This window comes from Pelecanus crispus, chromosome 7 (assembly GCF_030463565.1).
Source record: "Pelecanus crispus isolate bPelCri1 chromosome 7, bPelCri1.pri, whole genome shotgun sequence".
Taxonomy (NCBI): domain Eukaryota; kingdom Metazoa; phylum Chordata; class Aves; order Pelecaniformes; family Pelecanidae; genus Pelecanus; species Pelecanus crispus.
In genome coordinates, this window is record NC_134649.1 from 1,082,584 (window position 1) to 1,099,861 (window position 17,278).

A 17,278-nucleotide genomic window follows, 5' to 3' on the forward strand; every position below is an offset into this window, starting at 1 on the left:
AATACCTCTCCTCTTGTTCTAATTCAAATCTCAGCATACTCAAGCCCCACTGAAATTCCAATTCTCACCGTAAAATCAGAACTCTAGATCACTTCTTAGGCCCTCGACTTGCTTTTAAAAGAAAATACTGCTTTTCTATCTCGTAATACATTTAGAAAAAATTCTGTCCGTGAAGAGCTTAACGGGAAAAGGTAACCTATCTAGGATTTAATTTCAAAAGAAAACTTTAGTAAATTACACTGTTTTTTCTGTAGAAGAAATGGCCTTTTGAATAAGTTTATCTGCCAAATCATTCCACTGGAAGGTACTCTACCCTAGATGCTCAGGCTAGAAAAGCATATAAAACTGGAAATTAACATACCTGATACAGCAAGAGTGTTTGTTGACTGCCAGCCAAATAATTTAGTGGGGTCAAAGGGCACCAACGACTGAAAGATTAAAACCAAAATATATTAAGGTAGCTTAAGATTTTCACATCAGACCAGACCATAGAATATTTAGGGAGCTATAGCAGCAGGCAGTCAGGAACGGCCTGTGCCGCTATCAGGCAGCGATGTATCTCGCGCAGCTGTCTCTCAAAGGTACGGATTTACCTACTCCATAGGATCAGAATGCAAACAAGTGCAAGGAAAGGCTTAGACTTTGGTCTAAGGAAATACGGAAAGAACATGCTTAATTATTTTGCTCAACTGTGATCTTAGCAAAGTTAACACTTTCCTAATGATGAATAATTCATAGCATTTCTTCCAACTTTCAGTTTCTCTCGTATCACAAAGCATTTTCCCAGAAACGTGTCATGACATTCCATGAGACACCATCCTTTAATTCTAAATTTCAATTTCCCTTAGACAATTAAAAACATTTTAATTTTTGTAATACTAAACAACCTGCCCACTGCACTTCTCTGATATTCCAGGACTGCTGAAGTTAAACACGGCAGATGTCTTTACACGCCTGGGGGAGCGGGGGGAAGCCACACTCACAGTATTTAGACACCATTTTAAAAAACTGTTCAGAATGAAGCTAGAAACCTTAGCTCCAAATTAACGATTCCAAGGAAACAACATATGGTCCCCATCCTCCAGGCTTTAGCTGAAAACAAGCTTCTCTTAGTTTACTTTTGTTCTGCCAAAAAGCACTACCGAGAAGCATTTTGTGTACCTGAACAAGATGGTAGAGAGAGATGTCAGGTGGCAAAATTCCGTGAGAAGTACACGGGGGAAAGAGAGCAGCTTTGAGTTTGGGGTAAGGAGTCAATGCCATTTTTAAGAGCTGTGGATCAACTTTCTTTGGAGGTTTTTCTATATCTTCATTCTGAAGAACCTACATTGCAAGGAAGCAAAATTATTTCCTTAGGAAGAAGAAACTGCATTAAGATAATAATAAAACAATCTTTGAAAGGGCCAAACTACCTCATGGGCATTACGGTGACAACACAGAAAGTATCATTTTTTGCTGTAAATTCCTTTTAACTTACATTAGACATATCTTCAACAGTACCTGATGTTTTAGGTTACTGTGTTATATATCAAAAAGCTATCTCCATTAATAAATTCTGTTCTAACATGTGGTTTACCAAGCATTTTTCTTATAAAAGTATAATCGTTTGTAATGTGCTTTTTGATCTTTATAGCACAATGCAACTGGTTAACACAATGTAACCAGTAAGCTGAAGTTTTTGATGTGTGTCCAGATTTTCAGCCTTTAAAAATAAAAATATAGAAGCTGAATAACACCTGTACAGATCCAAGCAGAAGAACCGTCCAGTCACCCATTGCTTCATTACTTAAAAACTACAAATGACTACAAAAGGAAATAGTTGTCTAACAAACACAGGCACACCATTTTAAAAGTTTATTGAAAACACTTTTCCAAACTAAAACTATTTGAGGAACATAAGTGCCTATAAACAATCTCATCTGTAAGTGTTATGAAGGAGTTAAATACTCCAACTCACAGCCACTGTGCCTTGCTATTTCTAAACCACGTAACCTCGAACCGCTCTACTCACTTTGGTCAACCAACACTGAAACACGGAACACTGAAAACAGACTTTTATATGGTACGAAATTACATGATGGCATTAGTATATTTATTTTTATTAATGTATTCCTTTGAGTTTTCAACACCATGTGAGAACATCTCCAAAATTTTATCATAATTTGTTGCACACAGTACCTGATCAATACCTCCAGGTGCATACATTGTAGTTGCAAGTGCTAATAGTGTACGTCCTTCCAGTAGCATGCTACTCACGCTGGCTTGATTACTAGGAATCAAGATCTGAGCATTTGCTAGACTAGCCTGAAAAATCATCTTTGGATCTTAAAAGAAAACAAGTGAGATTTAATTTCATGCAAAACCATATTAAATCCTTAAATCATGCATTAAAACTGTTCTATGACTAACTGTGGAAAATGCTGAATTTTCTATTTGTTGTTAATAATGATTTTTCTCCATTTACTTATAAATACAGATAAGCTGTTCTAAATTTTACCAAGCTTTCCCCGATTTCAAACCACAGTTTTACCTACACAGATTGATTTGGATTGAGTCCCACAGTTTAGCATTGTATTGGTTCAATTCTTTATCCTATACTGATCACACTTTCTGAAAAAGCTTCACTTGGGCTTATTTTTATCATTTGTTAACATGTGACTCTACAAAAGATGAACTATTTAAAAGAAAAGTGAAATGAGTTAAGGGCACAAATTCTACTGATTTTCAATGACAATAACAACAACAACAAAAAAGCAAACACATAATCCAAGGGGCAGAGAAGTCAAAATGCACCACAAGAACTAGAGGAAGCTTTAATTTTAATAGTATATGCATTTTCTTATGAATTCTCCTTCTGTTCAACCTGTTAGGAATATAATCAAATTGAGGGCAACGACGATCATACACAAAAAAATTCTGACACACCTATAGCCTCCAAATCTTTACGTACAGTTTAAGTAGGAATTATAATCCACATTTTAGAGATGAGGAACTGATGCACATGTAAATGATTTGCCATGGTCAAAAAACCCAAGTCTGCAGCAGAGCAGAGAATTAAGCCCAGCTGTGCCAAATACTCAGCTAGCAGCATAAACACCAGACCACCCCTTGAGCGAGGCCAGACTCCTACCTCGTGGGTTACTGGCAACCCCTCGACACTGCACGAGGAATTCAAACCAGGGATGCACTTCATGCAATTCCTTGTTATCCAAAATAGGACAATTTGAAGGAGTTAAACTGGAAATAAGATGAGTAGCAGCACAGTGAAAATACAGTATTTGTACCATCCTCTGCCCCAATGTAACACTGCATTAAAAATTAAGAGCATCTGACCTGGTGTTACAGTAACTTATTTCATCCATTCTTATGAAAGAGTCAAATCACACCACGCTTCTCTACAAGCTGTACAGCTTTAGCTGATACGGCATCTCTGACAGCTCCCTTATTTAAGATTATGTTTCTGTGCTTGCTTGCTTCCGTAAATCAAAAGAATAATTTCCAGACCTGACCACCCCAAACACTGTCCAAAGAAGGTACTTGTCTCACAAATACTGGTAACTCTGCATAGTCCTAATATTTTATGCAAACTAAAATTTATTACACAAACAAAAAAAAAGATTTGTTGGGTTTTTTTCTGATCCACTTTTACCTTCTTCATACCTACACTGTTAGATTAGAGTTACAGCTAAGAAATTTTAATTGCAAAATATTCTTTAAGTGGAACATATTCATATAGTTCCAATACCTAATATTGCTTTCTCCTTCAAATCCCAACTAATCCTAATTTAGATGGAAACCAGCAATTTCTTTATTTGTGAACGTATCAAGAATGAACTCATACTTGTGCTCAAGTGAGAGAGTTTCTGAAGAACAAGTTGTCTTGGCTCATTTAAGATTGCATTGCTTATAACATTATACTAATTACAACTATAATTGTTTCCTTTGACGACTGACACACAAATTAATATTGACAAGACAACCTGACTAAAGCTTACAATACAGCACGAAACCTAACACACTGCCCCACCGTTTTTCATTAAATGACACCGTTGTGACCCAAGTAGTCTTTCTCACCAAACAGGAGGGGTCGTGGAAAACTCTTACTGCCAACTATTAAAATAGCGTTTCATATTTAAATCTGCATGAGGTTCGAGGGATGAAAAGCATTCATACCTGTAATAGTCTAAGTAAGTGTATAACAGATACTGCAAATTATGTTCTAAACAGTAAAGGACGAAACGAGCATGGAAGTCCAAACCGCTTGCAGCACTGTATTTTGGAACAGGGTGAGGCTTTTGCAGTACTCCCCCAAGGTAAGACAGTCTTTGGAGCAGAAGTTCAAAATCTTCCAACTCAGAACAGACAAAAATTCCATTTCTATCAGAAAAGAGAAAAAGCATATGCACCAATTAGACAGTTACCTCCTTAACAAGTTCTGAAGGGTGGTTTCAGTTCAAAATTATAAAGCAGACCTTTCCTTCTAGGGGATTACTTCACTACTGAGCCAAACACAACATGCCAAAATACGTCTGATAGTGCCTAAACAATATCGCAGTTACTACAGTTCACTGCAGAGAACGAGGCATGAGGAGTGAAATGCTACGTGTTTTGAATTTTCTCCCTTGCATTAAAATGGGTATCAGGAATATAATCACCATGCAAGATCGAAGGGCTGATAGAGGATTTCTACTGCTCTCATGTTTCTTACTGTTTTCAGATACCGGAAAGTGCAAGTACAAGACTAAAATGAAATTTATTAATGGATTTGTGCTGTTTCAAAAAAGGCCACTAAATACACTATGAAAATTAATACGTATCAAAGGTTTTATTAACATGTACTTCTCTAACTACCTGATTTTGGCTTCACATAAGATAGAAAGTTAGTATAATGCATTAAGGGCACCTACCTAGCCAGCTTGTTTAATATATCATTTCTCATATAGCTACTACATAACATGTTCCGGTCAATAATGTCTGGAGTAAGAGGGGGCCAGTTAGCTTGTCCACACAAAGTCTGGTTGGGCTCAGATTCTTCAATCCATGAACAAATATTAAGCCAATCATGCTGGGCTGTCAAGTGCATCCAAAGAACCTCAGGATTACATGTCTTGAGTTCTGTGTTTCAAAAAGGCAAAGTGATGAAATTAGCACAAACAAATACTACTTAGGGAAATACTGACATTTCTTTATACGTGTACATATTTTTAACAAAAGGTTGCAAATATGATGCTGAGATTAAGTATACTGTTACAGGTTGTTAGAGCTTTATGTTGGAAAAGCTAAATGTAATACTACACTGTAATAAGCTTTACAGAACATAGCAGAGCACGACATTTGCAACAAGTGGCCATGCATTAGACAAGTCCCTTTCAACTAGTTCCAAAATCTTCTCTACAGGAAAAACACAGATCCCTGCCAGAACGCAACAGGATGAAAACACATTGGTTGCCCATTTTCACTGTCAAAAAATAAGTGACCTACTGTGATAGCACACAACTGTAGTTCTATCAATGCCACTGCTGCACAATTGCAATATACTGCGTCAAAGAGATTTTTAATTCACCATTTCTTTTAAGTTCTTAGTACCAGAATACTTGCCTTGGCGTGGTTTTCTGGGGAGAATAATCATTTCCTGAGTAAGCTCATCCCACCACTGAGCCCAGTTCAACATCACTCTCACTCTCCTGTTGTGAACCTGACGTCTATCACAATTCAACAACGAGTCCAGAACAGCTGTATGTCTGGAAAAGTCTTGTTCCTTTCTCCAGTTCTTGAAACTGCAATGAAGTATTGCATTATGAGGTTTCCTAGTACTCTTTTAAAAAACAGTCCACAATCTAACAAATAGAAGATGATGAAAGGGTCAACCAATTTTGCTAATCCATTTTGAGGTGGAAATGGTAGAGGGACTTAGTTCAGCTAAAAGTTTCAGAGTGCATATGAGAGCAATGAGCAAACAATTACCTCATTTTTCCAAAATTGACATAGCAGATGATAAGTATTGTAACATTTTTACAATTATTTAACTGTAAAATAATTTTTAGAGGTTACTTTAGTTTGCTATATTATGGATATCATATATCAAAAATAGAGCAAACATTCCAGCTGAACATGTTTCATTTGATTAATAATTCTAGTAATATCATTTTTTATTAAAAATACTTTGTTTATGGTGATGATGACGGGAACAGAAAACCTTTGTTACACTGATGACAGTATGTCATGACTTACTGTGGAAAAAACACGACAGCAATTGTTACTTTAATGAGAAAAGTAACCATCTCCCACACTGACCCTTATTTCTGCAACTGAAGACTAGTGTGAAGTTAATGAAATTACAGAAGACCAGACTTGTCAGTGCAGTAAATCATACAGAATGTAGAAGCCAGCATATTTTAAATCCTATTAACATTATTAATTAGTAATTAAAGCTGATAACCCACATTACCTGGAAAGAGATTGCATCTCTTTATTTTCTTGGAGGGATTCCGAGTAGAAGCTTTCAACCTGATGCACAAAGTCTATCATTTTCTTCTCTTTTTCAGAAAAATAATTTTCTTCTTGTAAAACTTTCACCTTTAATTCAAATTAAAGTATTACCTCCAATTACAATTTTTATCTACTTATAATATATATTAAAGATGTAAACGATCATGCAAGTGTAAAGAGTTAACCAACTGCAGGAAAAAATGCTGCATACACTTAAATTACAAGAGGGCCAGGACCTCATACTGTGTGCAAGCAGATAAGAACTAGATCAGAGACAGAACAAAGAAATGACATTTTAACCCATTTTTACTTTAACTGCAAATACAAAAGAACCTAGGCATGTCAATGACATGTTTCAGCAACTATACTGCAAGGATGCAGGGACAAAACCTGTTTGTTCCCATTCTGAAAGTGCGTTCAATACAATGCTTTCTCTCAGCATAAATACACATCAGACTTCAGACCCGAGAACATCAGCTAGACAAAAAAAGCCTTTTCTACACTTACCAACAAATCTCGTACATGTTTATCAACTGTGTAGAAACATATCTTATGCAATTCCTCCTTCACATCAAAGCCCTAACAAAAAAGAAGATACTCATTGTACACCAACTGCACAAATGCAGCTGTACACTGACAGGATAAATGCACCTGCTTGCTTTCCAAAGCACACAACCTTTTACAAGCATGCTTGTGATATTTGCTTCACCAGTTACTAGAAATGTCATAATAACCCAGTGATCTGCGTGATGTCTCCAGCATGACTGGATATGAAATGTGCACCCTTTAATACCTGACTTGCCAGAATCACCTTTACACTTGGCTGATCATAACATCAGTCAATACACATTCATAAACAGGCTCCCTCAGCATTCTGAAGGTACATGAGTGATCAAAGCAGTTCTTTAAAATAAGCTTATTTTCACTGTAATACATGTATGGGGTAGAATAAATACATCCACAAGTCACCTGAACGCTCCCCATACTCTTAGCATTCATTTATTTCATTAGTCATAAAGAAGTGTTAAGAACTATCAGCATGCTTACTGAATACCTCTCACCATATTTCTCAAAAGTTCTGAGGCCTCTCTGGTATTGTCCTTCAGAAGACTGTCATAGACCAGATTCAAACCTGTCTGAATAAATACTTGAAGACTTTGAGCAGGATGCTGATGCATTCGGAAGAAGGCCTGGGCCTCTGGCATTTTGTTGCTTAAGATGGCCTCAGCAATGACTTCCTAAAAGGGGCGGAAAAAAATGGAACAAACTGATCTCATTAATCTTCAGTGTTACTATCTTTATAACACCTATATTGATTTTTTTTCCCCCAACAGTTTAAAGACATTTCCATATTAATAATTTCCTTAAATATACTTAATAAGAATAGTGAAAAATGGAATACTCATTTTTACCTCTGGTGTCAGTTTTTCCCACATGTGGCTTTCTTCTAATGCAGGCAGGTCATCATCAAGATCACTTTCTGTCTGTACTGCATTTATTTGTGGTCGAGGATATTTTCTCAGAAATTTTCTAAGTTTAATAATGTAATCGGTTAAAATATCTGCAGCCTTCTGCAGCAGTTTATCAGGTTCTGTCAAGAGCATCCAAGATATCAGTTAAACAGAAATGAACAATACAGCACTTTTTAATGCTTAGCAATGTTGAATGCATTCTCCTGCCTAATAACCAGAGCACAGCTCAGAGGAAAGAGCACAGCTGTGTATTGCAATTTGACCTGGACAGGTACTGATACTGTCCACCACTATCAGCATACTGTCAGGATACAGTCACAATCCTACCGGTGCTCCAGAGAGGTCCCCCTGTCCTCATTGATGTGTTTTCCCATTCAGGGACAAGTAAATGAGAACCGAATTTTTTTATGAATCCAACCAATTATTAGTCAGATAAGTCCCATTTAAAATGCAGGGACTTTTAAACATAGCATTCGTGTAGTAAGAAACAAAGAGTACTAAAAATCATGCAGAAAAAAATGATTAACAGTTAATGGTCTGCACCTTTTACTATCAGAAGAAATCGGTTCTGCTTTAACATGTATAGCCTCTTGGTCCACAGACTAAAAAGCATCACTGAGACAGCAATTCAGACCCAAGCAGCAGGACAGCAGACTGTATGTTGGGACATGTCACCCCACTCTCTAGCAAAATAAAATTGTCCTCTGGAATTCTGTCATTTTAATAGTTCACTAGTAGCTGTTACTCTATTCTTGTACTTTTTCAGCTGTAGTTCAAAGAGCAACATTTCAGCAACCGTGCCAGCGTAAGCAGCCATGCACCGCCACATCCAGTCTGCAACCCCCATCAGACACTGCTTCCTGCTTCTGTGCCACCCCTCGGGTTACACTGGGATGTGTGACTGCGTTGCCACACAGTAAATCGGACTGGGAAGTGCTCCAGATAAAAAATAACCTGGTAGGTTATTTTTTTCAGCTGTATCAGTTTCTTAAACTAGTCTATTCCATTCCACAGCCACATAAATATTTGTGCCAGAATATTTCAAGTGGCGGCATGAGAAAAGAACAAGCAGCTGAGGGCTAAACTCAAGCCATTTAACTGCACTACCATCAAGTCTCCAGCAATAGCCTCAAAGTCCCATGCTGCCATTCTTATGCATCCCAGAATGATCCTGTTGACAGAATCCTCTCTGATCCAAGAGCCTGATCATAGTTGTTTGAGCTAACACAGACACTGTATTCAGATTAATTTCTCATGTTTCCCCTTAAACAACATCTTTCATTCACTTAACTCTAGCAAATTTTTTGTTAATGCTAGGCAAATTTAGGCTTTTAACTAAAAAGCATTAGTTGTTCTTACTTACCCGAACAATGACACATTACATTACTACATATGATTCAAAATGAGTAATCTTACCCTCTGTGTGCACAAAAATCTCTTCAAGTTGCTTGCTAAGGAAAGCCAACGTCAGGTTTAGTAGCTGCTCAGAAAAATGTTTACTGTGAGGCTCCATATCATTTTCTTTGATCGCTGAGCAAAGCAAGTTTAAAGCTGGCCTCAGCTCTTCCAAATCTGCAATATTGACATAAAAAGTTAAAACATCTGCATTCTACCATATGACTGATCACATAAATTTAAGTTAAAAGTTATAAAGGTATGCTAAAAAATCTTCTAACATGTGTCAAACAGTATATGTAGCATGCTTTGCCTTCACATCAAAATGCTTATAATACGTATGCCAATAGCAGAACACAACAAAAAAACGCATGCAGTATGTACCATTTCTCTCTTATTTTCCAGAAGTAGAGAAGTTGCAATATAGCATCATCCAAACATACAAGAGCATGGGCGATTCAATCTGTTTTTACAAACACATAGCCATAAACAGAAAGGCAATTAAATTTAAACCTCTGCGTAGCTGAAAGTATTTCACTTACTTTTCAGGTAAGACTGGGATGCACTATCAGTAGACTGTTCAGGTCCAGAGCAGGGTGCAGACAGATTGAAAAGACTTTCTTTGCTTTTTAAAAATAAGTCTACTGTGTCTAGTTGACGATTTTCCAAACCTGCCTAGACAAACATACAGCAGAACAATTATGCATGTATTCTCAAAATCTATATGGTACGCTTACTGCTAGTATTTCTGCTTCATACTCAGCAACAAAGTAGACATGCAGAACAAAAGAAGACATTTGAACTATGTGTGCAACACCTGTAGCCTGAAATAACAAGGTGACCTGTTCATTACCTGCCATGCTCCTTTGATAGCCTTTGCAGAAACCCTGCCCTGTATCTTCAGAGACAGAACGTTAATTCAGCAATTTATTATAGAGTTTGATTTGGGATATACAATAAGTACTGTGAGAATCAGGACTTTGAATAAGCTTACAGCAACTGAAAATTTGCTGTGACCCTCCTGCCCATCAATTCACTTCCCATCACACCCTTCAAATAAAACCAAGAGAACCCTACCAAATGTATGCATCCAAGCTCCCTCCCTCCAAACACAACTGGAAACACAGACTGACAGTGTACTGAGTGACGGTGCGGACAGGCTGTTACAGAGCCCCAGACTTCTGGAACAGTAATCTTTTTTAAACAAGGATCTCCGTCATCTACAAGTAGAACTAGAGCACTGGAAAACTGCAGAGACACAAGGAGATTTGTTTCGTGGTCTGGTACATTAAAAATATTTTATTGCCTATTGTTAAGGGATACCAAGCAACATTTGGTAGCTTTAAGTGCTCCTCTTGGCTTTACAAGAGTGGTATGATAAAAACAAAAATCTAGTTCCAAGGATTTATTTTAATATTTGACATTTTGCAAGATGACAAAAACTGCTGCAGAAACTGGCAAAAATGCTTGTGGATCCAATTAAGAGGGATTTTTGAGCACTGCTTAGTTTAATTCTTTTTTTTATGGTGCATTAACTTTGTTGCTGTATTTCTTCTCTTGGGTTACTCATCTGGGTTACTTGGGTTTTTTATTGTTTATTTAATAACTAAACCACTATTTTTTGCCCCTAGGTTACTGAGGCATACTTTTAATTCTGTCTAAAAACACCATTAACATTGCTAAACTGCATTCATTACTTTAAAGAAGTATTTTTGTTATCTGTAAGACATGAAACACATTTCTTTACCTCTAGTGCATGTATCGGAATTGAACATCGTTCCCATCCATTGAGATGACAAACAGAATCTACGACTCCAGCGCTGCCATAGATCATCAATCTATTCAAAAACTCTTCCTGAGTTAAACCAAACAGAACTAAGGAGAGACCATGCTCTAAATAAAAGAATCAAACCATAATTAAAAATATATAAGCAACTTGCTACACACCAACATTTCTATCTACTGTCTCTCTTCCAAAATAATGACGCAAAGCTGCAGTGGCTCCATTTGGATTTCACCTCGGCAAGAATGCATTAGAAATTAGCCAACAGCAGCCAAGCAGACAGGAAAGAAGAGCACTACAAAAGAAAAAAAAAAGCTTTTATCAGAAGTCTGCATCAGAACAATTATATAAACCCACCCCCTCACCTGTCAGAAGTAGACATAAAGGCACGTCTTCACTGCAATCCACATAAACACTATTTTTGCCAAAGTGGTAATACGTCACATCTTGCGACTCAAAATCCCAGAGAGCAAGAGTCAATCCTTTGTCATTTGTTAATACTACAAACAGGGCTTTAACCCCAGTTACCAATTTACACTCCAGTTTCACCACTTCTTGTGGTGCTTCTACGGGGATTTGTTTCCATTGCTGTCTTGCATCGCTGAGGTTTGTACCATTGCTTTGTAATGGTTTGGAAGGGGCCCCCGCAACAGCCCGTGGAACAAAAGCCACCATCTTCTCAGAATTTTCATAGATTTCAGGATCGTGATCTTCAAGATGGGTAAAAAACTGATACCAAGGTAAATTCAAGTCATTGACCAAATCTGGAGAACCTGGTCGTCTTCTCCTTACAGTATCACATAGTGAGGATAAGTGTGCCTTCCAGGACCTGGGGTGAAGGAAGAAATTACCTATAATACCAGGCATTACTCCAAGAACAATGCCAATAAATAAATCTTTGAGGTTTCCTCAGTTAAATAATGGGCATTTTAAGCTTATAGATTCCATCCAGCATCTTGCATTTTAACCTTAACATGCCCTGTTTATTTCTATTTAAATACTGTTTGCAGCCAAGTTGAATGATCACAGCTGCATTAAGAAAGAATTAATTAAGAAAATGCCCCCATCAATTAAAAAAAAAAAAAAAAGTAGAATGAAATTAATTCCGGAATTGAGTATTTATTACATTTAGATCAAGTTATAATTAACATATTTTATTAGTGTGAATACCTCTAACACTAAGGGTCACAACACGGTTAAAATGTTTTACCTGAACAAAAAATACTTTGAAGTCCACATGCACTCATCTGTGCTAAACACACAACAAACTGTAAAGTACTTGGAATACAAAAATCTGTCAATACTGCTTCAAACTAAAGGTAACACCTGAAACAGTAATTACTATTTGGAAGCTGTTTGATGACATATGTAAAGTTTCCTAACACCATCCTAACATTCAAAAGATTGAAAGCAGAATGAGCTGATTTTACTTGCCACAACTATAATTAAAAAAAAATCAGCAGTTTATTAATCAATGATCTAAAGGAGGCAAACCCCAGCCTGTTTTAGAAAGTATTTTCGTTCTGTACCTGTCTGTGCGGAACGACGATGACAAAAGCTCCATGCTATAGTCAGAACTAGCAAGGTCATCCTCATCAAGTCCTTCAGGAGGCTTCATGGGAAGATTTTCAGGATCTCTCTTACAGAGCAAATGCCCAGGGAACTGTCTGTAAATAAATAAACGTTAAATTTCACCTCCCTCAGATGATTTAAGATTTTTTTTTCCTTCATGTTTAACTCCTCCAGGAGTTATCAGCAAAGCAGTTTTCTCTCAGATTAACAGCATCCACAAAAATGTATCCAGGTAAGCCATCAAAACCCGATGCTATTTCCTTTGAGGTGGACACCACCTCTAAATCACAACCTAGTCCTAATTTATCAAGCAAAATCCATAAAGCTGTATCAGAATAGTTTAACAATCCCATACCCCACAGTATTTCTAAAAGGTGCTACCAGCCACCGCTGGCACTAATTGACAGCACATATCCTAACCTTCCCAGACAAAACATAAAGTCCAATACAAAGTTTTTCTATTTGTTAAAATGACAGAGCATAAATTAGAGCAAATAATAATGGCCAGTCTTTAAACAAATACAAAATTTCTGCTCTACCACAGAGCCAGAACTCCAAACAAAAAGCTGACAGCACCTCAACTACTACAGGACCAAGATTAGGCACTTTTTAATGTTAGTTGTGCTCAAAACTTCCATCTAGGAATTCTGCTGCAAACATACCTGAAGTACATGTTTAGATCCACAGAGATGGCATAGTTGGAAGAACTGATGACCACAGCAACACTGAGATCACGCGACACTTTCACCGCAGTGAGCGGCGATGTGATGGCTGGACTCCTGTCCTCATCCGGCACGTCTCCCTGGCAGAGCGCTACGCTGACGTTTGCTAGATTTGCACCATCAAAAGAGTCAAATACATCTTTAAATAGTGTCAAAGAAAACACGAGGTCTCAGATTGTCCAACAAGAAATTAGATAGAAGGGGAAGATGGTGAATTTCTGTTAACTTTGTGGTCCAAGCCAATCTCTGCACAAGACATTTAGAATTGTTTGTTTTACAAGAGCATTCTAAGCTCAGCTAGGATCAGCAGCAAATTGTGCTAGCTGCTGCACAAACACGCAACTTGTGCCATCTCAAAAGAGCTAATTTATACTTAAAAGTGAACTGGGACAAATATATGTCGGCAGTTATATAATTAGGAGGAAAAAGTACCCTGACTTTATTGCACTTTTTTACATACGTGTCAGAAACAAATTGACAAAGAATAGGTTAAACCTGTCTGACAGGTCTGAGCTCCTGTTCATTAGAACACAGAAGTTATCTGGTTTCCAAGCTGTGATTCCCTGCGTATCTGTAGATAATTCCTAAAGGACCTATTTAAGAAGGGCTAGTGACAGTAGATGTAAGCCTATTATACACAGATCCAGACATCAAAACCGCTGAAAGCATTACTCCAGTGTGAAACAGATTTCCAGTGGCATGTTGAGAACGTACATTTGATACACGACTACGGCATTTTTTACTACATTAACTAACACTTTGCTACACAACCCCTTTATTGAAAGCATCTTCAAAACAGACACTCAAATGTCTTTCAAGAAATTTCTGCTTAACCCTGACAAAAAAAGAAAAACAACTTGGTTCTTCCAGATCTGAGAGCTAGTCTCTACTGAAAAGGATACAAATCCAGCCAGAACTATCTAACAGAAACAGCATCCCCCTGCAGAAGTGCGTATCTGTTATTCGTTCCCAAACTTGCGGAGGCAAATTAAGGGTATAGCAGTCACATGTCTCTAAGGGTGAGTCTTTTCCAGGAAAGGTAAGATGCACAACAATAAACTTATTGAGCAGAAGTACGCATTTGTTGTTTTCAAAAGACAGTATCCTCAAAGAGAAAACTGAAGACAGACCTGTAAAGTTAAGGATATTTTAGGATTATAGTGATCTGGCACTTTTGATTTATAAAGATATCTCAAGAAAATTACAGCTCAAATTCATTGCCTCTGCTACGATCTCAATAAAAGTTGGGATGGGGGTGGGGGCTTGTTTTGTTTTAAATCTCACTTTCTGTGTCAGAAGCATTAATTTTAGAACAGTTTCCTGTAACAGTGCAGGCTCTTTAGGTGGAAAATACTATGAAGAACACAAAAAACCATCACAAAACACTATTTCAGTCAGCACTGAAAATAAAACCTACAATCTTTGCAAATAAAAATACTTTAGCAATAGAGACCATTCAAGAACATGTAAAACATCAAAGGTCTAGGTCCTGGAAAGACTGCGCTTTCTGACTGTACGCTACATTTGCCAATCATAGAACACAAGGTTAAACACATAATTAGTTTTTTGCAGAATTAGTGAGGAACCCTCTCTATGCTTTCTTCCCATCAGTTCCAATATTAAAGGGAAAGTCTGAGATAGCAGGGTTGCATGAATGTGTTTTATTAAAGTTTATTTTTAACTTTGTATCATCTGAACACCTTACCCTACAACAGTTTAATTCCCTCTAACAATGTCATCTTTGAATACAGAAATGGCACTAGTATTTTTCAAGTTCATTAATACTGCTACTTATCACTTCAAATCAGTGTGAGAGTATTTGACACTTGCCTATTGTTCAATCCTACCGCCTCGATTTGTTTCACTAGGTGGAGCAGAATTAGACCTACAATAATTTCAAATATGGAATACACATTGAAATTTACTCACTAATGTTTTTAACTTCAAGGAGCTTTTTAAGTGTATCTTCCTTACAACTGTGCAGGGAAATTGGGTTGTATTTTCCATCTTCTATAGTGAATTCATAGACAAACAGTTCATGACTTTTACTAAGAGCCAGTATTTTTGTCTTGTCTGCTTGCAGATCATCATCTTCTGTATTGTCCCACATGAAGCTGAAGATACAACATTCAGTATGTTTATTGACCTTATTCTCTTTCCACATTTCATACACTGAACAGTTCTGGAAGTGTGCTAACGATGGACAGTATCATTTTCATCTGCTGCAGTAAAGATTCTGCTGCCGCCCCCTCCCCTCCCAATACTAAAACATATTTTATCCCCAGCAGAGACTGCAATGCAAGACAGCGCTTGAGGAATCCCTACTTCTCTTCCTCTCAGGAATACAGGGGGTTTCTATCCTTGTGTGTTTCTTTCCTTTAGTCATCCATGACACGTGCCACGTGAGCGATGCTCTGCTTCACAGCTTCTTTTAGGAGGAGGAACACCAGCACTGTCAGCTAGGGAGAAGCAGAGCATATTGCCCATTTCCCTACATTTTGCCTCCCCGTTGCTCGGGCTGAGAAGCTCTTCAGGTGTCTGTCTCCACACCTGCTCTCCCACAGAGAGGGGAGCAGGCAGAGAGGAAACAGCCAGCAGGCCACTCAGGGTGGTGCAGAGCGAACAGGAGACCAGAGCACCGTCACAACGTTGGTATTGCTTGACACTGCAGACGTTTAGAAATGCAATGCGGCTGTGGTTTTGACTCAGCATTAAAAGCTACTAAAGCAGATTAAAAACATCTTGTGATCACTGAATGTCACGCACTAGAGCTTGCCCCTGACCAGCAGACAAGGAAGTCAAGCAGTCAGGGCACTACGAAATTTTAAGCTAGCAACTCGACAAAACCAGACGAATTTTCTTCTTCCTTTTGTTTTTTGACCTACTGTAATGAATACACCCACAACTAAACAAATGAGTAGGTATAAATCAACGTCCCCTCCAGCAACGGGATTTTAAGTGGACAGCATCCCCTTTCGAGGCAGGGTTTGAAAGTCCCCCTCAGCCCCCTGCAGCTTTCAGCGCCTGCCGCGGCCTGTGCAGGGCTGCTCCCTCAGCCCCTGGGGTCTGCCCGGCGCCTCTCACCACAGCAAAGCGACGCCGGGGGTCCCCTCCCGGCCTCCCCGTCCCCTGCTCGCCCCCTGCCACTTACTCAGCCCAGGCTCCCGGGAGGACGCCGCCCCGGGCCCGGCCGCCTCCGCTCGGCGCCAGGGACTCCAGGTAGATCCCACCAGGGACCAGGAGGCTGCCCAGAGCGTCCTGGCCCCTGCTCAGCCGGACCCAGGCTGCGTCCCGCAAGGAGCCCTGCGCCTCCCCCGAGAGGGGAGCCAGCAATACGCGCAGCTCCCGCTTCGCCCCCGCCATCCTCCTCAGGGAGAGCCGCCACCCCCGGCCTAACGGGAGCCCACACCCCTGCCCGCCGCCATCTTGGACGGGGCAGCCCTTCCTTCCGGTCAGCTGACAGCGCTGACCAGTGCCGTGGCGCGACTACAACTCCCAGCAGGCACCGCGGCCCAGCGCCAGCGGGTGGGCAGGCAATGCACGCTGGGAGTTGTAGTCTTGGTGAGGGCCGGCGGGAGGGGAGCGCGCTGCCGCCACCTTCGCTCCCCGCCGGCGGCGAGACCAGGGTAGGCGACCGCCTCCGGGGGCCTTTACGTTCACCGCAGCACCGGGGGACACGGTTCTGCGCACAGCGGAGGACGCTGGAAACCTAGAGCAAACCTAGCCCTAATTCCCGTTATCCAGCCCGTGCCTCTTCCTACTAAAGCTTGCCGCCCTAGCTTGGGACGTAAATCATGGCGGCTCCTTCCGTCGTGCTCCTTTGGACGCTTGGTTGCTACCCTTAT

The 17,278-nt window shown here is 39.3% G+C and overlaps 1 protein-coding gene across 3 annotated transcripts in view; it reads right to left on the reverse strand.

Moving 5' to 3' along the window:
• SPG11 (SPG11 vesicle trafficking associated, spatacsin) overlaps window positions 1-16,796 on the reverse strand; it is a 36,283-nt gene extending 19,487 nt beyond the window's left edge. For all 3 annotated transcript variants that reach the window (XR_012831210.1, XR_012831209.1, XM_075714415.1), the window contains exons 1-20: window positions 16,585-16,796; window positions 15,363-15,547; window positions 14,336-14,563; window positions 13,374-13,572; window positions 12,669-12,806; window positions 11,505-11,968; window positions 11,104-11,249; window positions 9,899-10,031; window positions 9,378-9,533; window positions 7,902-8,080; window positions 7,551-7,727; window positions 6,997-7,068; window positions 6,449-6,576; window positions 5,599-5,777; window positions 4,908-5,115; window positions 4,174-4,377; window positions 3,131-3,237; window positions 2,179-2,324; window positions 1,162-1,323; window positions 362-428 (exon numbers count right to left, since the gene is read on the reverse strand). Coding sequence is in view for 1 of the 3 variants with exons in the window: in XM_075714415.1 (XP_075570530.1) it covers window positions 362-428; window positions 1,162-1,323; window positions 2,179-2,324; window positions 3,131-3,237; window positions 4,174-4,377; window positions 4,908-5,115; window positions 5,599-5,777; window positions 6,449-6,576; window positions 6,997-7,068; window positions 7,551-7,727; window positions 7,902-8,080; window positions 9,378-9,533; window positions 9,899-10,031; window positions 11,104-11,249; window positions 11,505-11,968; window positions 12,669-12,806; window positions 13,374-13,572; window positions 14,336-14,563; window positions 15,363-15,547; window positions 16,585-16,796 (3,490 nt within the window). In the remaining 2 variants the exon portion in view is untranslated. The remainder of the gene's footprint in view (window positions 1-361; window positions 429-1,161; window positions 1,324-2,178; window positions 2,325-3,130; window positions 3,238-4,173; window positions 4,378-4,907; window positions 5,116-5,598; window positions 5,778-6,448; window positions 6,577-6,996; window positions 7,069-7,550; window positions 7,728-7,901; window positions 8,081-9,377; window positions 9,534-9,898; window positions 10,032-11,103; window positions 11,250-11,504; window positions 11,969-12,668; window positions 12,807-13,373; window positions 13,573-14,335; window positions 14,564-15,362; window positions 15,548-16,584) is intronic.
• Between the last annotated feature and the right edge of the window lie 482 nt (window positions 16,797-17,278).